This window comes from Panthera pardus, unplaced genomic scaffold, assembly GCF_024362965.1.
Source record: "Panthera pardus isolate Hobbes unplaced genomic scaffold, ASM2436296v1 HiC_scaffold_16, whole genome shotgun sequence".
In the NCBI taxonomy this organism is placed as follows: Eukaryota; Metazoa; Chordata; class Mammalia; order Carnivora; family Felidae; genus Panthera; species Panthera pardus.
In genome coordinates, this window is record NW_026526721.1 from 66254049 (window position 1) to 66278993 (window position 24945).

The 24945-nt window shown below is 33.7% G+C and overlaps 1 protein-coding gene across 7 annotated transcripts in view; it reads left to right on the forward strand.

The window, feature by feature from the left end:
- STXBP5L (syntaxin binding protein 5L) overlaps positions 1-24945 on the forward strand; it is a 379589-nt gene that overhangs the window by 33893 nt on the left and 320751 nt on the right. For all 7 annotated transcript variants that reach the window (XM_019448501.2, XM_019448499.2, XM_019448505.2 and 4 more), the window contains exon 3: positions 21047-21144. In XM_019448501.2, coding sequence (XP_019304046.2) covers positions 21047-21144 — 98 coding nt within the window. The remainder of the gene's footprint in view (positions 1-21046; positions 21145-24945) is intronic.

Consider the following 24945-nt stretch of genomic DNA (forward strand, 5'->3'; position numbering starts at 1 on the left):
AGTTACCACTAGGTGTGTATATATACATATAATGTATGTTATTTACATATAGCAGTCTGTAGTACATTGATAGTTTCTTACTCTTACTTATGGTCTTTCCTTTCCACCCACAGTCCCTTTTAACATTTCTTGTAGGGCTGATTTAGTGGTCATGAATTCTTTTAACTTTTTTTTTTGGTCTGGAAAACTCATTGTCTCTCTTTCTGTTGCTAGATAGAGTATCTTGACTGCAGACTTTTCCCTTTTAGCACTTTGAGTATATCATGCCACTTTCATCTGGCTTGCAAAGTTTCTGGTGAAAAATATGCTGGTTGCTTTATGGGGTTTCCTTTGTATGTAACTGTCTTCGTTTAAAATTTTTGTTTTAAAATTTTTCTCATCACTACTTTTTGCCATTTTAATTACTATGTGTCTTGGTGTGGACTTCCTTGGGTTAATTTTGTTGCAAGTTATCTGTGCCTCCTGGATCTGGATTTCTGTTTCCTTCCTCAGATTAAAAGTTTCCTTCCTCAGATTAAAAAGTTTTCAGCTTTTATTTGTTCTAATAAATTTTCTGCCCCCTTTTCTATCTCTCCTTATAGGAACCCTATATTGTGAATGTTATTATGTTTGATGGTGTCACTGAGTTCCCTAAGTCTATTCTCATTTTGTATAATTTTTCTTCCTCTCACCTTCTCAGCTTGATTACTCTGTCCTCCAGGTCACTGATTCATTCTTCTCCTTCCTCCAGCCTGATATTTATTCTGTGTAGTGTATTTTTAAATTTCATTTACTGTGTTCTTCATCTCTGATTCTTCCCTATTCATCTTGTAAATGATATTATGTACAACACTTTCTAAGCTCTTTGTATCTAGGAATGTCTTTCTGTAGTCCTAATACATAAATAAAAAATTAGATGGTTAAAAATTCCTCATTATAGTTTTCCCCTTAAAATCTGTGTTGTTCCATTTTCTTTTCAAATGTTTTGAGTAGCCAAACTTCAAGACCAACCTAAGGCTTCACATAAAATAAGGACTACTGTATCCTTTGAATTGCTTGATAATAAGATAAACCTATTGGTAACCAATCTTTCCCTCTTGGAGATGTAATAGTCTTTTTATATGATAAAATACATAAGAAGTCTTGTGGTATAGAAATACATTTACCTGAGCATTTTCAGAATTTATGTGACCAATGTCAAACTTTGCCACAAATTTTCAAACTTATGTGATTCATGTGGATGGTTATGTGACTTTTTTTTTAAAGATTTTATTTGTAAGTAATCTCTACACTAAATGTGGGCCTTGAACTCACAACCCCAAGATCCAAAGTCACATGCTCCACCTATACTGAACCATCTAGGCATCTTTCTGTGAACTTTTTGATGTAACACCACTTATCCATAGTCTTCTAGGGAGTATACTTTGAGAAATTTTATGATTTAGTGTATTTCCCCCATAATTAAGTAACCTCCTTATGTAGTACATTATTGAGTATGTGAATACATACATTGAATTCAAGATTATTCTACTTCACTAGGGCAACTGAGATGCAAATTGAAGACTTCCAAATCTTGGGAAGTCATTGAATCTCTTGGAAATAATTTGAAATCATCACAAGATTTTAGACTTGGAAGAGAATTTAGAGATAAGCCAAATGGTAGTCTTTTGAAGGTGCAGAAGCCACACTACTGTGTGCTACTGTCACACTCAGAAAAATTAGTACTAATTCCTAAATATTATTTAATATCTAATCCTTGTTCAGTTTTCCCTGATTATCTCAATGATTGTCCCATTGCGTTTCTATAATAGGTTTGTTTGAATAATGATACAAGGCCATGCACTCTATTTCTTTGCACATGTTCCATAAGATTCTTTTAATTTATACTAGTTCCCCTTCCTTTTCCTTCCATGCTATTAATAGTTAAAGAAACTACATCATTTGTCTTATATAAATTTTCAATTGTGTGTTTGGCTACTTGCTCAACTGAGTGCTAATATCCTTACTCAAGCTTTTTAAAAATGGGGTGGGGGTGGCTTAAGAAGGAAATAATGGTATAAATTACCCATTTGCCTTGATCTATACTCTTGGTTCTAGGATATTTTATATTCATGATGGAGACATTCTTTGCAATTATAATGATGATGACTTTTAAGTCATGATTTGGCTTTGCTCTTCAGTGTCTGTCCAAAGCATCTCTTTCTAGAGTCAGGCAAAGGGATCAAGTCCAGTCTAAAAGTGTCCGTTGAATTAACATGATGGTCACTGTAATAGCTTTAGTATATGATCAGTGTTTATTTAGTCTTATAATTCTATTCCATTCCATATAATATAAATGTTACCTGCTCTGTTCCTAGTCCTAAAGTTGTTACACAAAAAATGAAGGATTATTTTTCATTGGCTTATTCTACTCCTAAGAATAATTTATTTAGAAGCAGAAGCCTAATTATTATCAACTCATCTGCTTTATCTAACCTAGGGAAAGACAGTTGAATAAAGTAGAACATAAGCTATTCTTACCAGTAATGATCTGTTCAAGTAATGCCTTTCAGTCATTCCACAGAACTTAACTTGGCATTTCAATATTTTTTTTTTCCATTTTTTCCATGTTTCATCACACACACAAACATAAACATACCTACAGGCCTCATTAACTAGACTAGATCATTAGACTATCAGGAAGAGAAGGTCTAAACATAGAGAAAAGTAGGTTTTAAGAACTAGATGAAAGCAAGGATAGTAAAAATGAATGCTATAATGTTTAAATATTATTTTCTAAGTATGTATTTTAATGTTTATTTTTGAGAGAGAAAGTTTGTGAGGGAGGGGCAGAGAGTGAGGGAGACAGAGGATCTGAAGCAGACACTGTTCTAACAGCAGAGAGCCTGATGCAGGGCTCAAACCCACGAACTCTGAGATTATGATCTGAGCTGAAGTTGGACGCTTAACCAACTGAGCCACCCAGGCACCCTGGTATAATTTTTGATATCATATTTAAATAATAAAAGAAGAAAATTATAATAATAGTTAACATTTATTGAGCACTTAGTTTTGGTCAGGCAATGAGAAGAGCAATTTAGAATAATCTCTTTTGATTGTCATAACAATACTGTGAAATAAAAATTATTCTTATTTTTGTAAATCAGATTTAAAAAATTGAGGTTTAGGAAGATTATATAATTTGCCTAAAGTCACATAACTAATAAGTGTAGAGTTGTGATTTAAAATCAGGTCTGTTTAATTTGAGAACTTAAGCTCTAAACCAGGTCAAATTTGCCAGTTTTTGTGATTTGTCTCACTACTGCAAAGTCATTTATTACTAGTAGTTCTGACTCTTAATTTCTGCTTCTTTATCTGAAAATAACCTCCAACCACTTAAATACTTGTTTCTTTTAGACTCTCTTGGGTCTTTTCAGACAGATTTGCCTAGTAGCAAAGGCAGACCTGTCTGTAAAATTAGGCAGTTCTATCTACAAAATCTTATTATTGCCAAACTTTTCTCCTTTCCTTTTCCTTTCCTTTCCTTTCCTTTCCTTTCCTTTCCTTTCCTTTCCTTTCCTTTCCTTTCCTTTCCTTTCTTTTCCCTGTTTCTTTCTTGCTTCTTCCTCCCTCCCTCCCTTCCTTCCTTCTTTTTTTCCTCCCTCTTTTTTCCTTTCCTTTCCTTTCCTTTTTTTTTTTTGATGCCACAAATAGTCATTTATTCTGTTTATGATTCTGTGAGTTAGCTGGGCAAGTTTTCTGGTCTGGACCCACAAGCTGACCACAGACACAGACTTGGCTCTCTCCCATGTCTAGGATCAGCTGGTGGGTTGGCTGGCAGCTGTGATCATGTAGAATGATCTAGGATGGCCTCACTCATGTCTGGTGGTTTGTGCTGGCTGTTAGCTGTGATACCTTGGTTTTTCTTGCTGTGGCTGCTCCATCCTCCAGTAGGCCAGCTTGGGCTTGAATTACATGATGATCTTAAGATTCCAAGAACAGCAAAAGACCAATCGCCAGTGCATAAGCACTTTTCAAATTGTTGGAAAATGTGTGTTAATGTCCTATTGGTTAAAGAAAATCACACAGTTAAGATGGAGGTGGGTATATAGACTCTACCTGTTGGCTGGAGAGATAGAATTTCTGCCCATTTTGCCATCTATCACAGAACCCCAGGATGGGAAGGAAGCACACTGGGGCTTTTGAAACATTTTAGCCAGGACTTAGAACTCAATTAAACATCAAGACTTAGTATGATGTGACTGAAAATCTAAAATTATTTTTCTGAATAGTTATTTCATTTCCTCAATTCTAATTATTGAGTAATTAATTCCTTCCTTAATGGTTTTTGATTGTTTTAAATCAAATATTACATTCAATCAAAAAATCATATATTAAAATGACCCCAAACCTTATCTTCAGTTGGCTTTGGAGATGTCAATTCTATTTTGTTCATCTGTGTCTATTCTTACCCCAGTACCCCATGGTACCCCAGTACCATACTGATTTATTTATTTATAATATGTTATTATAGAACATATTTATTAAGTGGTAGGCCTAGGTTTTCTTATTACACTTTTTAAAAGTATATATATTTCTTTTTTTAAAAAAGTTTATTTATTTTTGAGAGAGAAAGAGTGCATGTGGGGGAGGGACAGAGAGAAAGGGAGAGAGAGAATCCCACGCAGTCTCCACGCTCAGCATGGAGCCTGGCATGGGATTGATCTCATGACCATTTGGGTTTTTTTGTAGTTCCATATGAATTTTAGGGTTATTTTTCTATTTTTATGAAAAATGCCATTGGCATTTTGATGGGGAATTTCCTTGAATATGTTGATTGTTTTTATGGAATGAACATCTAAACAGCATTATTTCTTCCAGTTCGTGGACACAAGATATCTTAGCATTTGTTTGTGCCTTTGATTTCTTTCATCAATGTTTTAAGAAAACTACAAACCAGTATCCCTGGTGATGGACATAGAGTCAAAAGTCATTAACAAAATAATGGCAAGTTGAACTTAACAGTACATTAAAAGGATTATACATCATGAGCAAGTAAGATTTATCCCTGGGATGCAAGGATGGTCAACATACACAAAATTATAAATGAGATATAAACATTAACAAGATGAAAAATAAAAATTATATGATCATTTCAATAGATGCAAAAAGTATTAGAAAAAATTCAGTATCCTTTTGTGATAAAAACTCAAAAATTAGGTATGGAAGGAATGTACCTCAACATAATATAAACCATATGTAATAAGCCAAAGATAACGTTATACTCAGTGGTGAAAAGCTGAAGAAAGCACTCTAAGATTAAAAGAAGACAAGGGTGTCTACTCTTGCCACTTCTAGTCAACATAGTACTGGCAGTCATAGCCAAAGCATTTAGGCAAGAAAAAGAAATAAAAGGCATCCCAGTTGAAAGGGAGGAGCAAAATTAATTGTTTCTATTTGCAGATGATATGATCTTACACATAGAAAACCCTGAAGACTCTACTAAAAACTGTTAAATAAATTCAGTAAAGTTGCAGAATATAAAAATAAATATCTAAAAATCAGTTTCATTTCTTTACACTAACAAGAAGCTATCCAAAAAATATATTAAAAACATAATTCCAGTTAAAATAACAACAGAAATAATAACATATTTAGGAATAAATTTAATCAAGGAAGTGAAAGGTCTGCACACTAAAGGGTTCTTGAGGTTTATTTTTCTATAGCTTTATGCTACTAATACCCAAAGAATTGGGGATAATAAGTATTTCAAGTATCTCTCTCTCTCTTTTTTTTAAGTTTAATTCAAATATCTTTAAATATCACCTTTGGGATTAGTGTTTTCCAACATGAAAATACCTCCAGTAGATAAGGTTGGTCTTTAGCTTCTAGTCTTCTCTTTTTCAACTTTTCCTTCTATTATACTGACACCTTCTTCCCCTTTAGGAATAAAAGCACTGCTACTCATTACAATTGTCCCACTGTGAAAAGATATTTAAGTCAATGTATTATTTTATAAAATACCTCTCCCAGCTATTGTCTTTCTCAAGTTTTTGTTTTCTGACTCTTTGTCACTGTTATAAAACTATTTGTTGTCCTTCTGAGAATTGAATTTGGGTCAACAGACTAAAATAATGGAAATTTGGTGAGTATATGGAGCCAAAAAACATTTATATTTCTCCTGACTGTGGAAAGTAGAATTCTTAGAGACAGAATAAATAGCTCACATTTTGCTCCTTCAAGTGACTTCCTGCTTCTCAGTTATTGCCTTATGGACTTTTGAGGCCTATTACCAACAACAACTTGACATGGAGGTGGCCCTAACAAAGCATAGGGCCATTAACCTGTCATTTTTTTCTTTTGTAATCTCTGCCAATCTTTTCTTTTCTCTCTGAGCATAGACCTTATCTCCCATTCTTTTTTTTGTTTGTTTGTTTTTAATGTTTATTTATTTATTTTGACAGAGAGAGAGAGAGAGAGAGAGAGAGAGAGAGAGAATGCCTGTGCATGTGAGTTGGGGAGGGGTAGAGAGAAGGAAAGAGAGAATCCCAAGCAGGCTCTGTACTGTCAGCCCAGAGCCTGATGGGGAGCTCAGTCCCACGAACCATAAAATCATGACCTGAGCTAAAATAGGAGTTGGATGCTTAACCAACTGAGCCACCCAGGCACTCTTCCCATTCTTAATCATAAATTTCTGAGTTCTTGTGTCCATTTTTACTGTATCCTGAACAACTATACTTTTGCCATCATCCATGTCTCATTTTTTCTTGCCCTATATTTGCAAAATGAACTGTTTTTGCACATTCCAGGAAAAATGCTTTTGATCTTTATAAGTACCTTGAATTATAAAGCCATAAGAACTGTAAAGCCTTGTGTTGATCAGTTTTTTCTTAGCCTAACTTTCTAGAATGGCCCTGGGGAGAAAGAGGTAAAACAGTATTTTACTGGTCTGTAATGTCATTTTTTTTTCCATACTCTGTGACTCAGAGATGAGAGATAACTACTGCTTCTCCTTTTTTGATACAATCTTACTGTTTTCTAATTGAAGCATGAGGAGGCATAAGGATCACTTGATCTTACTCATACCACTTAGTAAAGTTAGGAGAAGCATTTGGTTACTGGTTATTGTCTTTGTGGCTGCTCTAACTCAGTGACTGATCTTGATTCTACCCTAATTTGAAGCTTTATTATTTCTTATAATCCTTTGAAAGCCACTTCTATCTGGCTCTGGTTTTAAATTCATATCATGCAGTAGAGGCTAAAGCCTGGGATTGTGATGCCTCCCACTTTGGTTTTCTTTTTCAACATTACTTTGGCTATTTGGGGCCTTTTGTGGTTCCATACAAATTTTAGGATTGTTTGTTCTAGCTTTGAGAAGAATGCCAGTGTAATTTTGATTGGGATTGCACTGAATGTGTAGATTGCTTTGGGTAGTATTGACATTTTAACAATATTTATTCATCCAATCCATGAGCATGGAATGTTTTTCCATTTCTTTGTGTCTTCTTCAATTTCCTTCATAAGCTTTCTATAGTTTTCAGCATACAGATCTTTTACATCTTTGGTTAGGTTTATTCCTAGAGCCTAAATGTCCATCAGCTGATGAATGGATAAAGAAGATGTGGTTTGCATAGACAATGGAATACCACTTGGCAATGAGAAAGAATTAAATCATGCTATTTGCAGTAATGTGGATGGAACTTGAGGGTATTATGCTAATACCCTCAGTCAGAGAGAGACATATATGTTTTCACTCATGTGGAACTTGAGAAACTCAACAGAAGACAATGGGGGAAAGGAAGGGGAAAAATAGTTACAATCAGAGATGGGAGGAGGCAAAAAATAAGAGACTCTTAAATACAGAGAACAAACTGAGGATTGATAGGGGGGTGGGGGAGAGGGGAAAATGGGTGATGGGCATTGAGGAAGGCACTTGCTGGGATGAGCACTGGGTATTGTATGTAAGCAATGAATCTCAGGAATCTACCCCTAAAACCAAAAGCACACAGTATACACTGTATGTTAGCCAATTTGACAATAAATTATATTTTATAAATAAATTTTAAAAATTCATATTGTGAAAATCAGGAGGTTATATTCTTTCATCTTGAGAGAAGATTAGAATACTGAAAGGTTACATAGCTCTCACTTCCAAAGCTATCAAACTGTGTATTCACTAGTTTGGTGACCTTAGACAAGTTGATTAAATTTACTAAGGCTTAACTGCATCTGTAATGACTCCACCTATCTCATGGGGGTATAGAAATAAATGAATATTAAATGAAATAATCCATGTAAAGTGTTTTTCATTGTACCTTGTACATAGTGAAAAAATGGTGGTGACAGCAGCCTTGGGGACAATGATTATATGTCTATAGTCTTCATTTTTTGTTTCAATGTAGCAAGAGGAAAACTGTCATTTTCCAGTTCTTCACAACTGACAGTAAATAGACTGTGAAAGACATTGCAAAATGCTGTTTCTGCAAGTAGATTGTAAATTTAGATCTTATTTTATTTGTAATGGAGGTTCAAAATGTCCACCCTCCCTATTACTGGAGATTTAAGAAGTTGGCATCTGAAGAAGAGAGGTGGCCCTCAAATACTTAAGGGCTATTTATACTTATAGAAATAACAATAGTACCAGATATCTCAGTGGACTGTTTGACATGCAAGTATGCAGCTCACAAGGGAATCAAACTAAATAAACATTGAATCATCTTTAATAGTCTAACACCATAACTAGTTAGATAATTAGTCCTTTTGAATCAGGGAACGTAACGCTATTATTTGTTTCTTTTAAGGAATATATTCTTAGTGAGAAATGCAGAACTACCTGTCATGTGTTTTTAGGTCTTCCATGGTTTCTAATACAAGTATTTATATTAGGAGTATAATGGAATTGAAAAGGACCTTGACATAATTTAGTTCATTCTCTTTATTTTGTAGATGAAGAAATTGAGAGCTTAAGTAATATGTCCAGGTTAGATGGTGACAGAGCTGAGACCTGAACTAGCTCTCCTGATTCCTAGCACAATATTCATTATTCTGTGTCATGCTGCTATAATTTTGCTTCACAAGATTTTTCTTTTAGTTTAAAAGTGATTTTTATTTTGGAATGCCTGCTGGCTCAATCAGTGGTGCATGTGACCCTTGATCTCGGGGTTGTAAGTTTGAGCCCCATGTTGGGTGTAGAGAGATTAATTAAAATCTTAAAATGTGATTTTTGTTTTGCTCCATGGCCAAATTATTTTTCTGTGACTACTAATTTTAATACTTATTTTATATCAGTGAGAAAAGATCTTTATATTCACAGAAATTTGTTATATGTATAGACATATAAAATAGATACAATAAAGGATGTACATATTTCTTTCAAGCATGATACAGAATTAATGTGCAATGTATTGAGATGATAAATAAATTAGGAATAGAGGCTAGTGTAGCCAGAAAGAAAATAATGTTTCTGATAGGTAGACAGGTTTAAGTAGAAGTACTGAGATAGTAAGAAAGATGGAATGGAAGTGATGACAAGGAAAGATACTTTGAGTGAACAAAGAAAATGGCAAATTGGAGTTCTGAAAGAGGTCTAGAAGTGTATGATGATGAGGCTGTGTTCATTTGAGGCTGATGATATTAATTGGTGGTGGTCAGATGAGTTGAAATTGAAGGAAGAATGATGTACTCAAGTTGTATGTTAGATTGAAGCAAGGATATTAAAGACATAAGGCTGTTAATAGGGTTCTGAGTAGAGAGAAAAATGTATTAGCCAGATGATAAAATCACCTAAGAAGATAAAATTGAGTCCTAGGGATGGAAAGAAAAAAAAAAAAAAACAGTTGAAGAACTCTGAAGAGAACAATCTGGCCACATTAAAGACTGTTCTATCCTTTAGTTCTGTGTCCTTACTGAATAATAAAGATGATAGAATTGGATACCCTTTGGGGTATACCCATGTTTGGTGCATGTTATTAGTGTGCTAGTATTCATATTACTTTTGTCAGTACATATTTGTGTATATATCTCTATACTTTTCACTAGTGAGAATTGGAGCTGTTCATAGATTATGTGGTGTATTTTTTGAGGGTCTATTTTAATATAACTACATGACAGTATGAGAGAAGGTGATAGTATGAGGATAATGAGATAATATTAGAGAAAGTAAATGCATTTAATTTGAACTTGATTTCCTCATATTTTGAAAGGACACTTTTCTGTGAAGTTTAAGAACCACAAACTTGTAAACTGTTTATAGTTAAGCTCAGTGTATAAAGCATATTTATATGCATTATCTCAACTATCAACATGCATTGGTAAGATTAACAATCAGACTATAGAATCGAAGTTACTATATGTATTAAACTGTTGCAATAAAAGTCAGTAGTTTTTTGAATGCCTATAAGTCTCTTAAGCTTGAAACAACAGAATCTCTGAATTCAAGTGGTTTGTTATATAATATGATAGGAAGAAACACAATTAGGTGGTAAAGAATAACATACTTTTACATTAGACTTAGTGATCCCCTAGTATCTATAACATATTAACTAAATAATTGTATGCATTAAAGATATTATCGAAATGTGGGTATTTGTTCTGTTCTAATGCCTTAGCATTATATAACTCGGTTGCATATAGTTATAATAATCACTAAGGTGCTCAGAGGGAAAAGGGTGAGAATGATAGCTTTTGAACTTAAAAATAAATTTCAAATGCGCTTTCATTACTATTAAAGTTGAGAGAGTTCATTATTCTATTTTATTTTATTTTTTTTAACATTTATTTATTTGTGAGACAGAGAGAGACAGAGCATGAACGGGGGAGGGCCAGAGAGAGGGAGACACAGAATCTGAAACAGGTTCCAGGCTCTGAGCTGTCAGCACAGAGCCCGACGCGGGGCTCGAACTCAGAGACCGTGAGATCATGACCTGAGCCGAAGTCGGACGCTTAACCAACTGAGCCACCCAGGCGCCCCGAGAGTTCATTATTCTAGATAAGCATTCTATTTCAATATTTACAAAATATTTGGTAATATTCATCTTTATTTAAAATATAAGACAATAGGGGTGCCTGGGTGCCTCAGTCGGTTAAGCGTCCGACTTCGGCTCAGGTCATGATCTCACGGTCTCTGAGTTCGAGCCCCGCGTCGGGCTCTGTGCTGACAGCTCAGAGCCTGGAACCTGTTTCAGATTCTGTGTCTCCCTCTCTCTGGCCCTCCCCCGTTCATGCTCTGTCTCTCTCTGTCTCACAAATAAATAAACGTTAAAAAAAAATATAATAGGTTTTGAGGGGAATACTCCTTATATGCATAAATCATATTCATTAACTTAAAAATACCTAAATAATCATAGCACTTAACTAGCTAGGTGAAGGGGACAAATTAAAGGCAGGGTTCCTGCTCATGAAGGAGCTCAGGACTTACTTGGGGAAACCAAAGGGTAAAAATCTTTCTTCAGTAATTTTTAAGAAGTGTTAAGCTGTGGTGTTGGCTTAGTATTTTAGAAAGCATTTCATGTAGGAGTAAGGCCTTGACCTGGGATTTGAGAGATAAGTAGATGAATATTTTATTTTTGAAAAATGATAATAGTTAGGGCCTTTGTTTATCACTTTGTATAGTTTCTCCACTATTAGGTTTTTGTAGATACTTTGAAAAGAGATGCTTTTAGTAGCTTGAATCATAGAACAATGTTGAAAAAGTTTTTGAGGTATATAAACAAATAATTGCTTCTTGAATACTAAATTCTCATGGGATTTTGTTGTCAAAGCTACAACACAAACTAATTACATCAGCTCTGCATATCTAATAGAATTCTAACAGTTGTGCTCTAACTTCTGTGGTATTGAATAAACCTTGATATATATGAATATAATCCTGCTACTGATCAGATTAAATTCAGTCTAGTGAAAAATATTTTGAATAACCATTTTATATATTAGGAAAGATATTAACCAATGCTGTTGAATAAAACATTTGTTTTTAGACTTTTAACATATTTGACAAACTTCAAATTAACAACTAAAGATATAAATGTTGATTTCCCCCTAATTTTACTGATAATTGGTCATTGCTAATAGAAGTTACTGATTATTGTTTATTTACCTTGTGTCTAGAAAACTTACCACATTTTATTTCTTACCATATTTTATTTCTAAAATATTTTAGTAACACTTTTTTTCTTAAATTTTCTGTATTTATGTGCACCATTTCAGTTTCCTTTCTTACTGAATTAGCTTACGTCAAGAAAACAAAGCTGAATAATAATGGACAAAATGGACATTTGTGTCTTCTCCCTAATTTTAATAGGAATGACTATAGCTTTTTGCTGTTTAGTATCGTGTTTGTTGTTATTTTCATTACTCTTAATATTTATCATCTTAAAGTAATTTTCTTCTAATCCTGTTTTACATAAGATGTTTACTTGGATTGACTTTTGAATTTTCTCAAATGCCTTCCCAGAATTTATTGATATAATCATGAGGTTTTATCTTTTAATTTGTTGAGTTAATGAATGTCAATACATATCATGATATTGAGCTGTTTTTTTGTGGATTTAAATGAGATTAAGCAGTCAAATTCTAAATCTAACAGAGACATACTTTAAAATTTTATTTTCTCTTCCATGCATATGAGAGAAAAGAAAACATACCAGTGATCCTCTTCTGGCTTTGTAAAAAACACTCACATGTATTTATATTTTTCTGAAAATGCTATGCCAACTTAAATATCATATCAGGGCAACACATTATTAAGTAAAACAACCAGTCAGAATTACATATACTCCTTAGAAACTCAAGACTATATTCACAAGAGATAGCAGCAATCTGTAGAGTACAGACTCCTTTTTAGAAATAACATTTGCAAAGACATTTATATGCTGAAGAATATTATTTGCTTTTCTATATCTGTATGTTGCCAAGGCTTATTTTGTGAGCAGTTAGAAGTGCCTGTAGTTTCAAGACTAAGCCCTGGAAAGTTGAAAATCTAAGTTAAGGAAAGGCAAAGGATGAAATTTATTAGTAACAAATGGAATATGAGGTATATATATTACAATAATATATATATATTCAGCACCTATACTTACATTTCTAGAATAAACTTTATTTAGTCATGGTTTTCATTGTCAGAATATTTTACTGGTTTTAATCTACTAGTATTTTATTTAGTATTTTGTACCTATATTCATAAGTATTTACTTTAAAATGTTTAAAACAATCTGCAATTATATATATTGTGCAATATGATGAGTTTCCTGTGAATCACTATCACAATAAAAATAGAGAACATTTTCATTACTTGTGGTTCTTCATAGCATCCTTTTTCCTCTTTCTGCCTCTGGATCCTGGCAACAGCTGATTTGATTTTTTTGTTACTTGGAATTTTCAAATTTTATATAAATAGTCCCTCCTTTTCTTTCTCTTTCCCTCTCTGTTACTCACTCTCCCTCTTTCCCTCCCTCCCTCCCTCCCTCCCTCCCTCTCCTTCCTCAGGTATATATACCTGATGTGTTTAGGTATATATACCTGATGTGTTCAACATATTGAAAGATGATTTGAGCAATTGGGGAAAGGGTTTGGGGATGAATTAGTGACCAGAACGTAAAAACTAAATAAATGAAACTTAAAAAAGAAGGTAACCTTAGAGAACAAAAACATCTGTGAGGCAAAATAAGAGATTAATATCAATAAGGTGTTAACACTGATGGTTTTGATTTATTGGAAGTTTGGGTATATGGCAAGGATACTTGTATGTGTAATGAGGGGATGGGTGAAAAAGAGAAAATTGTTTTTCCTGAAAAGTCAGTAAGTAGCAATATAAAAATGTTCTTTTGAGACACATTAGGAAAAATACCAAAATAAATAACAGAAATATTGACAAGTGGTTCCCTCTGGGAAGTAGGAAATAAGAGAGGTAAGGAGACAAATTATTTATAATTTTCAGAAATCCTTTAGATTTGTCTGATTTGTTAAACTGGGTGCATGATTGAGTGTTATAAAAATAAAACTAAAATAAGAAAAGAAAAAAGGATATAAAATTTCAGAATATTAATAAGTAAGCATTCCATTTCTATTATGTCAACTTCCAAATATCTTATAAAATGGAGGTGTATTAATGCCTTATTCTTCTTTAATTTTAATATTAACTGCCTTTAGATCTTTGAACATTATAGTTTTCTCATTCTTTCAAGAAATTTAAAAGTCTTACTGAGAACTGGTACCAATACCTCAGTTGCCAATGGCATTCCCAGGAACAGGTACTTTACCATTTAGAGCAATTTTACCTTTTTATCACATTATAATGGGATTTCATAGGAACATGTTAAATTTGTTACCATTATGCTACTCGATGGTGTCATATGCCTATCATAGTCCTCTTACTTAGTCTTTTCCTTCATCCAAGTTGGCAGGAAATTATTAAGCAATACTTTCAGTGGTCCACGATGACATCAAATTTACTTGATAAAGTTTCAACCAAATATTGAAATTGAGGGAATTTTACCACTGGTGAGAGTTGCTCCACAGTTACAATAGTAGTTTGGCTTTTGCTTACCAAAATATATTGTGTCCATGTGAAAGTCCTTTTTTGTAGGAGAGTAACCAGATTTCTTATCTCAAATTATTTAAACTTACTGAACAAATTCTGAGACTGCAGTTAATTTCCAATTTCTGGATTCAAAATCAGGAATGATTTACCTTACTATACCTCTTCTCCAGAGTGTAACATTTATAGACCAAACCAGTCAAATGAACTTAATCAAAATAAACATGTATTATATAATCATAAATCTTCATAAGCAAATTTTTTATCCAGAAGAATTTTTATATAACAAATTTGCACAATTGTGGTATTCTATCTTTTGTAAGCTATGTTATTTTTTCTAGCAAGTTTCTTCTACTCTCTGAAAGTAGAGTGTTCCTATGAAATCTTCCATAAACCTAAATGACATAAAGCAAAGAAGCAACTACTATTAATTTATGTGGAAAAGTTTTTGAGCATTCCCAGACCCAAAATACAACCTCTCCTAGACTTTTCTAATACCTTTGGACACATCTTGGTAACAGATTCACAAAATAAATTGAGATAAAGCACATATGCTCACAGACACAGTTTAAAGCTATGGCAGCTTGATGCTGAGATGCTGAGTGTAGTTCCCAGAGAAGGTGCTTGGTGGTGCCACTCTTGATGCTTGCTTGAGGCATGTGCTGCCTCTGTAATGGCCAGCTACAAAACAATCACTCAACTCTATTTTCACTTGTTGCCTTTTTTTGTAAAAGCAAAATCCTTTTTACATTTCTTTTGCTTGGTGAAAACAGGTACTAATGTAGGTCTTTTATTATTTATTTTTAAATTTTTTTTTAACGTTTATTTATTTTTGAGACAGAGAGAGACAGAGCGTGAACAGGGGAGGGGCAGAGAGAGAGGGAGACACAGAATCTGAAACAGGCTCCAGGCTCTGAGCTGTCAGCACAGAGCCCGACGTGGGGCTCGAACTCAGGGACCATGAGATCATGACCTGAGCCGAAGTCGGACGCTTAACCGACTGAGCCACCCAGGCGCCCCTAATGTAGGTCTTTTATAAAAGTAAAGTGGCACACATCAACTTTCAAAAGTATGGGATACCTGTATCTGGGAATTTCTAACAGTCACATTTGTGTCATTAGATGAAATCTGGTACATGATTCTAGGAGTTCTGTGCTCAGATTATGGAAATGATAGCTTTGGCCTATCAGTAGTATACGGAAATGATACATATAGGGATGAATCACCAATATGGTAGTGAGCTGGAGTCCTTTTAGTGCAGAATCAAAAGCCATTTAATTTCTTTCATTTTTCACACTAATGACCAATACTAGGCAACATTCCTCATAAATTAACTTGGTGGTCTAATAAATATTTACTTGTTTTTAGGAATGGTTGTGGTTTTTAGGATGCCAGTTAGGATGTGGGCCATAACAGTTGTGGCTTACACGATACAAAATTTGTTTTTCATAAAATCTGTCCAAGTTTAAGCAACCCAGGACTGATTCAATGGCTTCATGTTATCTAGAGCCTAACAAGCCTCTTTGCTTTTATGAGAGACCTTTCTATCTTGTTACTCTGCTATCCTTAACCTATGGCTTCTACCTCATGTTCTAAGATGGCTGATCCAAAACCTGCCATTGAGTACATTTTCCAATCAGTAGGAAAGTGAGAAAAAAAAAAAGTAGTATTTGCCTTACTTTTAAGGCTTCATATCACTTCTGCTGTCATTCCTTTGTTCAGATTCTAATCTAGCCTGCTGTGGGGGCTCGGAATATAGTGTGAATTGGATTGCTATGTGCTGGGCTCAAAATTTTATTACTATAGAAAAAGGGGAAAAGAAGATATTAAGGAGCAACAGGCAGTCTCTGTCACAGGAGGTTTTAAGGCTGTTTTGAAATAGTATAATAGTATTAAGCTTAGTCCATCAGGCCAAATGTGAATTCTACTTTGTTTCGTACTGCTCTCAGTTCCACAATGGTCCTTCTGTGTTCTCATTTATATACTGAGGAAATTGAAATTCAAACTAAACTAAAGCTAAAGCTAAGATGTTATGCTTAGATTCTGCCAATGGGAGCACTTAGACTGGATTAAAAGATACAAAGAAAGTAAAAGTCATTTGCTTCTGGTAATAACTCTTGCACTGTCAGCAGTGAATACAGGTTTCTTTCATCTCAAAGGTGGTAGCAGCTTTCTTAACTTAGGGTAATATGACCAATCTTTCCACGTATTCATAACCAGTTCTCTCTATTATATCTTTCTTTACTTCAAGTATCTTTTGCTTCAAGAGCTATTGATACAGTTGGCTACCTCACCTCATCTCTTGTGGTAATTTCAAGGGAGAGTGCTATTAAATGAATTGTGTCCCCCTAAAATTCATATTTTGAAACTCTAGCCCCCAGTGTGATGGTATTTGGAGAGGGGACCTTTGGGAGTTAATTAGGGTTAGATGACACCATAAGGGTGAAGCCTTCATGATGGGATTAGTGGGTTTTTTTAAGAATAGAGACTCCCTCCCGCATCATATGAAGATACAGTGAGAAGGTGGCCATCTGCAAGCTAGGAAGGAACTGAATACCTGGTAACTTGATCTTGACTTCCAGCCTCCAGAACTGTAAGAAATAAATATCTTGCTTAAGCCACCAGTGTATGTTATTTTGTTATAGCAGCCTGAACAGACTAATATAGAGAGTGAAACAAAAGAAAACAAACAAAATAACATTAAGAAAAATTCACTTGTTGTGATGAGCACTGGGTGTTATATGTAAGTGATGAATCACTAAATTCTACTTCTGAAACTGATACTACACTATATGTTAGCTAACTTGAATTTAAATAAAATCTTGCAAGAAAAAACAAGGAAAAATTATGTATTTAAAAACCTCATTTTCTTATTGATCAGCTTTACTGCCATCTTATTTCACCAACTGAGCATAAACTATAGTATTTCAACAATCCTACCTGGCACTAAAATTGAGAATTTTTTACCTTGACATGTTTGTTCTAGACTCTGTTCTACATTTTTCTCTTGCTTCATTTATTTTTACTGAATTTATGTCATTCTATTGATAGCCTTCATTCTTTTGAAATCAACCACATACTACACAGATTTTTCTATTCTGTACATTCCATTAAATGGAATCATATAATATATGAATGGCTTCTTTCATTTAGCATAACGTTTTCAAGGTACATCCTGTGTAGCATGTATGTGTACTTCATTCTTTTTTTATTAATGAGTAATATTCCATTGTATGGATATACTGCATTTCATTTATCCATTCATCAGTTGATGGATATTTGAGTTGTTTGTACTTTTTGGCTATTCTGAATAATGCTGCTATGAACATTTGTATTGAAGTTTTGGGTGCATTTATTTTTCATTGCTGTTAGTTATATACCCAGGAGCAGAATCACTGGGTCATAGGTAACTCTATATTTCACACTTTGAGGACCTCCCAAGCTATTTTCCAAAGATTTTATACATGATTTTATATTCCCACCAGCAAAGTATTAGACCTCCAATTTCTCCACATCTTTGTCAGCATGTGTTGGCATCTATCTTTTTTATTATAGTCATCCTAGTGGCTATACAATTGTATCCCGTTGTGGATGTGATTTACTAATGCTGTTGAGCATGTCATCATGTGTTTATTGCTCATTTGTATACTTTGGATAAGTGACTATTAAGATCCTTTGCCCATTTTTATTATTGAGTTGTGAGAGTCATTTATATACTCTGGATATAAATTCCTTATCAGATATATGACTTGTATGACTTGCAAATATTTTCTCCCATTCTGTGGGTTGTCTTTTTACTTTCTTGATAGTATCCTTTACAGCATAACAGTTTTTAGTTCTCACAAAGTTCAGTTTATCTTTTTAATTTTGTTGCTTGTGCTTTTGATGTCAGATTTAATTGCCTACTCCCAGTTCACTAAGATTTAAGCATATGTTTTCTTCTAAGATCTTTATAGTTTTGGCTCTTGCATTTAGGTCTGTAATCTATTTTGAGTTAATATTGGAATAAAGTAAATAAAGGGTTCAACCTAATTCTTTTACATGTGGGTATCAGTTGTTGCAGCACCATTTGTTGAAAGACTATTCTTTCATTCATTGTTGAATTGTCTTGGAACCCTGATTAAAAATAAATTGACTAAAAATGTGAGGAGTTGTTTATGGAATCTCAGTTCTGTTCCACTGATCTGTCTGTCCTTATGCTAGTATCTCATTGCTCAATTACTGTAGATTTGTGTAAGTTTTGAAAACAGAAAATGTGAATCCTCCAACTTTCTTCTTCAAGGTCTTTTTTGGTATTCTGGATCATTGAATATCCATAGGAATCTTAGGATCAATTTGTTGAACTTTGCAAAAAATGTCAGATGGGATTTTGATAGGGATGGCATTGACTCTGGAGATGAATTTGGGGAGTATTGTCACTTTATCAATATTAAGTCTTTTAATCCATGATATGGGATGGCTTTCCTTTTATTTGTCTTTAATTTTTTTCAACAATGTTTTGTAGTTACAGCATGTAAGTTTTGCACTTCTCTTCATTTTATTCCTGAGTATTTTATTCATTTGGATGCTATTATAAATGAAATTGTTTTCTTAATTTCATTTTTGGATAGTACATTACTAGTATATAGAAATATTATATTTGTACAACTAATTTTGCAAACTTACTGAACTCCTTTATTCTAATAATTTTTCATGGGCAGCTTTAACAAAATTGGCTCTGAACCCAGGGCCAAGGCTAGCAGGGTTGGAGTGGGCAAATCCCCAGGAGAACTCATGGGCATGGCATACTGCTAGCAGGTTAGTTAGCAAGGGTCTATGCAACCTTTCCTCTGGCAGATGACCCTGTGTTTATGCTGGGGTGGGGGCGGGGGATGCTGGGGGGAGGAAAATGATGCCTGCCAGCTCCCTCATTTTCAGAGAAGTAATCTAACACACTCTGAGATCAGCATGAACAGATCTGTCTTCTGTTTGCCCCTTGTGTTGTGTTAATTGCCATTTTTATGTTGCTTCTTTGCCTCTTCTGTCTTTTTAAGGGCAGCAACCCAGCTATCACTTGCCCTCCTGGCTAGCCCAGTGCCGAGTCAGCTGACTTTTAAAGCTCCAGGCTCCAGGGGAATTCATCCCCCATGATTTTCAAAGCCAAACATTATGAGGATTAGTACCTGCCCCCTACTGTGGTGCTCCCTGGTGCTAGGGCCCATTTCTCTTCCCTGAGTGCACAGCTCCTGCCCTCCTGCAGGCAGCCTCCTTCTGCCTTTCTGTCCTTGCTAACCATTCAGAGATGCAGCTTCTTTTCTATTTTTAGTTGTAGAATTTGTTCTGACTTTATTCAGATCATAAGGCTTTATTTACTTGGAAGTGGATGATATCTAGGTGTAAACATGAGATGGTGTGAGCTCAAGGTCTTCCTACTCTACTATCTTCCCAAGCTCCTTCTAGAATCCCCTTTCCCTGACCTATGTGGGTCCTCTATTTCTTTGAAAAGTTATATTTCATGTTGAAATTAATTCCTGTATATTATTGGATATCCTTATGTTAGTTTTATCATCTTTATGATATTATCAACTCTATATTTTTTCTTTTTTTCCATTGTGTGACTATGAAAGCTTTCAAACATACAGAGGAATTGAAAAAGTTATATTGTGAACATTCATGTATACACACACATAACATACATTCTCACCACCTAGATTTGACAGTTACCATTTTGCTATATTTGCTTTATCATATATGTCTATCCATCTCTCTAACCATATTACTTCTTTGGATGCATTTCGAATTAAATTGCAGGTGTCAGTACACTTTACTTCTTAAAACCTCAGTGTGCATATCATTAACTAGAGTTAAATATTTGTTAATAATGCTTTTTTCTTTTTTTGACATTCAGTTTACATACAGAGAAATCATAAATTTTATTGTACAATTTGATGAGTTTTGACCAATGTATACACTTGTGTAATCCAAACTTCTATCAAAATATAGAATATTACCTTGACTCAATAAAGTTCCCTCATACCCTCATCCAGTGAGTTCTCCTCAAGTCAATCACTGCTCTGATTTTTTTTAACCATAGATTAGTTTTGCTTGTTCAAATTTTAATATAAATATAATCATACTATATGCACTGTTTTGTGTATTGCTGCTTTTATTTAGCATAATGTTTTTGAGAATCATCCATGTTGTTGCATCTGTTACTAGTTTTTATCTTTTACTGTTGAGTAGTAGTTTATTGTAGGAGTATACCACATTTTTGTTTTTTGATTCTCTTGTTGGACACTAGCACTTTTTCCAGGTTGTTATGTATAAAGCTATTAGGGGCATACTTACACAAATTATGTGGCCATATGCTCTTATTTTCTTGGATACATAAATAGGAGTGAAATATAGGTCATAGGACAGATAGTGCTTGTGTCATTTTACACTCCTACCAACATATGGTGATTTTTTTTTTAATTAAAATACTTATTTTAGTCATTATGGTAGTTGGATAGTGGTATCTTATGATTTTAATTTTAATTTTCCTGGTGATTATTTTTACTATCTGCTCTCTTTCAGACAGTTCGGCATGGTTTTCCTTATCAGCCCACAGCATTAGCCTTTGATCCAGTTCAGAAAATCTTGGCTATTGGGACAAGAACAGGTGCTATACGAATGTATCCTTAACTTTTGGTTCAGTATTTGTTGTATTAATACCAATTACTTTTCCTTAAATATTCAGGTAAGTGAAATATGACCAAATAAAGTTGATTTATTTTGAAATGAATAATGATTGTAAAAACCCACAATGTCCAGTTTATTGGCATATTTTTAATGTCTGTGGGAGAACTATTAGTGTCCTATCTTGAATTCTTGATATTGGTAATATTTGTCCCCCCCCCCCCTTTTTGATCAGTTGTATTGATTTTCACAGGAAACAAATTTTGGCTTCAGAGCTTTCTTATATTGTTTTCCTAACTTGAGTTTTATTGATTCCTGCTTAGATCTTTTTATTTTTTTCTTCTGCTTAACTTTGAGTTAGTTTGATCTTTTTTTTCTATTTTTTAAGGTGGAAACTGAAGTTATTGATTTGTGAACTTCTTTTCTAATACATGTCTGTAGTGCTATAAATTTCCTCTCAAATTATGCTTTAGTGTCATTCCATTTTAATTGAATTTTTTATTTTGATACTTAGGTTGTTGCTTCCATGAGATACAGATTTAATTGTAGTTGCAGGAAATGATACAGCCACATGTACTCTTCATTCAATTTCCCCCAAAAGTAATGTCCTACAAAATTATGGTGTAATATCACAACCAAGATACTGACATTGATATTCTCAAAGTACAGAGTGTTTCAGTTACCACCAAGATTCCTCACATTCCCCCCTTATAACCACATCCTCTCCTTCCAATTCTCCCACCCCATCCCTGATTTCTATCACTAATTTGTTTTTCACTTTAGTAATTTGGCCATGTTAGGAATGTTATATAAATGAAATCATACAGTATGTAAACTTTTGGGATTTGCTTTTTTCTTCTCTGAAGATTCATCCAAGTTGTTGTAAGTATCAGTATTTTTTTTTAATTGTTGGGCAATATTCCATGGTATGGAAGTACCACAGTGTGTTTAGCCATTCACTTATTGAAGGACATCTGGGTTTCCAGTTGGTGGCTATTATGATTAAAGCAGTTATAAACATTTATGTACATGTTTTTCTGTGAACATGTTTTCATTTCTCTGCCCAGAAGTGCCGTTAGAGGGACTCTATGGTAGTTCAAAATTTAGTTTTATAAGAATATCCCAAACTGTTTCCCCGAGGGGTTGTAACATTTTACATTTTGTATCTTCACATCATTATTAGTGCATCTTGTTTTTTTTTTTTTAAGCCATTCTGATAATTTTGTAGTGATATCTCATTGTGGTATTCTGATAATTTTGTAGTGATATCTCATTGTGGTATTCTTATGTATTCTAGATACTACTCTTTTGTCAAATAAATTATTTCTTCTAGTCTATAGCTTGACATTTGACCCTCTTTACAGGATTTTTCAGAGTCCAGTTTATCATTTTTTCTTTATTGATTGTGCTTTTGGTATCACTCCTTAGAACTCTTTGCCTAACCCTGGATCTTAATTTTTAAATTTTTTTTTCTAAAAATTATATAGTTATACATTTTGTATTTAAGTACAGTTCTATTTTGAGTTAAATTTTTATTTGTATTGTCTTTGGTTCTGATATTGGGGTATTATTAGCTTCATAAAATAAACTGAGAAGTGTTTCTTCTTCTGTTTTCTGGGAGAGATTGAGTAAAATTGGGGTTAATTCTTTAAATGTTTGGTATTATTCTCTAGTGAAAATACCTAGGCTTGGAGATTATTTTGAGAGATTTTGTATTACAAATTCAATGTATTTAGTAGTTATAGGACTCTTTTGGTTTTCTGTTTTATCTTAGTTGAATGTTGGTTATGTGTAGTAAGTCTTACTAGTAGTTTTTAAATTGTATTGATTTCTTTTTTGAGGAACTAGCTGTTTGTTTGATTTCCTCCATTTTCTTTATTTTCAATTTTTTCTGGCTTATTATTTTTATTATTTAATAAATCATCATTATTATTTCTTCCTTCACTTTTCTTTGAGCTTACTTTGCTCCTTTTTTCTAGTTTCTTGAAGTCAGAACTTAGATTATTGATTTGATATTCTTCCTCTTTTCTAAGGTATGCATTTAGTGTAATTCTCAGCACTGCTTTAACTGAATCCTGCAAATTTTGATATGTGTGTTTTCATTTTAATTGAATTATATATAGTTTTAAAAATTGTCTCTGAGGGGTGCCTGGGTGGCTCAGTCGGTTAAAGTGTCTAACTCTTGATTTCATCTCAGGTCATGATCTCATCGTTTTGTGGATTTGAGCCCTGCTTTGGGCTCTGTGCACTGACCATGTGGAGCCTCCTTGGGATTCTACCTCTCTCTCCAACCTTCCCTAGCTTGTGCTTTCTTTGTCTCTCTTAAAATAAACTTAAAAAAAATTGCCTTTGACATATCTTGAGACCATGAATTACTTAGAAGTGTTTTAATTAATTGGGAAGTGTTTGGAAATTTTGTCTTTCTGTTATTGATTTGATTCCACTGTGGTAAACACACACACACACACACACACACACACACACACACACACACATATAGTATAATTTCAGTTCTTTTAAGTTTGCTAAGGTTTGTTTTATGGTCTTGGATATGGTCTTTCTTGGGGCATGCTCTATGGACTCTGGAAAAACATGTGCATTCTTGTTGAGTGGAATGTTCTATATTTGTCAACTAGATATTGTTGGTTGAAAAAAAAAGATATTGTTGGTTGATTGTGTTGTTGAGTTCTATAGCCTTGCTTATTTTCTGTTTGATGATTCTATCAAATCCCAAGAGAAGAGTGTATTAAGATCTCCAACTATAATTTTGGATAAATTTATCTCCTTTTCCAGTTCTATTAGGTTTTTCTTTCTGTATTTTTGAGGCTCTTTGGTTTGGTATGCATGCATTTAGAATTCTTGTCTTCTTCCTGGATTGATTCTTTTATCATTATGTAATGTCTTTATTGGTCTCCAATAATTTTCTTTGCTCTGAGATTTACTTTGTCTCATATTAATATGGTCACTCCTGCTTTTAAAAAAAATCTAATATTTGCATATTCTATTTCCATCCTTTTGTTTTGAACTTAAATATGTCATTGCACTTGAAGTAGTTTATTTGTAGATAGCATATTGTTAGGTCATTTTCTTTTTTCCTTTAATTGAGCTGTAATTGACATTAGTTTTAGGTGTGCAAAATATTGATTCAATATTTATATATCTTGTCAAATGATCTCTACAATAAGTCTAGTTGATATGAATCACCACACACAGTTGCAAAAATGTTTTTCTTGTGATAACTTAAAAAATTTCTCTTAGTAACTTTCAAATACACAATTTATTAACTATAGTCACAATGATGTACACTATATTCCCTAGGTCTTACTTATTTTATAAGTAGAAATTTGACCTTTGACAACCTTCACTGATTCCACCCAACTCCTACAACCCAACCCCTACCTCCAACAACTGCCAGTCTTTTCTCCGTATCTGTGAGTTTGGTGTTTTTTGTTTTTTGTTGTTTTCTTTTGTTTTGTTTGTATTTAAGGGATATCATACAGTACTTGTCTGAAATATTACTCAGTGTACTGCCTTTCATGTCAATTCATGTTATTGCAAATGGCAAGATTTCTTTCTTTTTTATGGCTGAATGATATTCCAGAGTGTGTATGTTTGTGTGTGTATGTATTTTCTTTTAATCTATTCATCCATAGCAGACACTTAGGTTGTTTCCACATCTTCTTTATTATAAATATTCCTGCAATGAACGTGGAGTGCATACATCTTTCAAGTTAGTGTTTTGTTTCCTTTGGATAAATACCCAGAAGTGGAATTTCTGGACCATATGGAAATTCTAT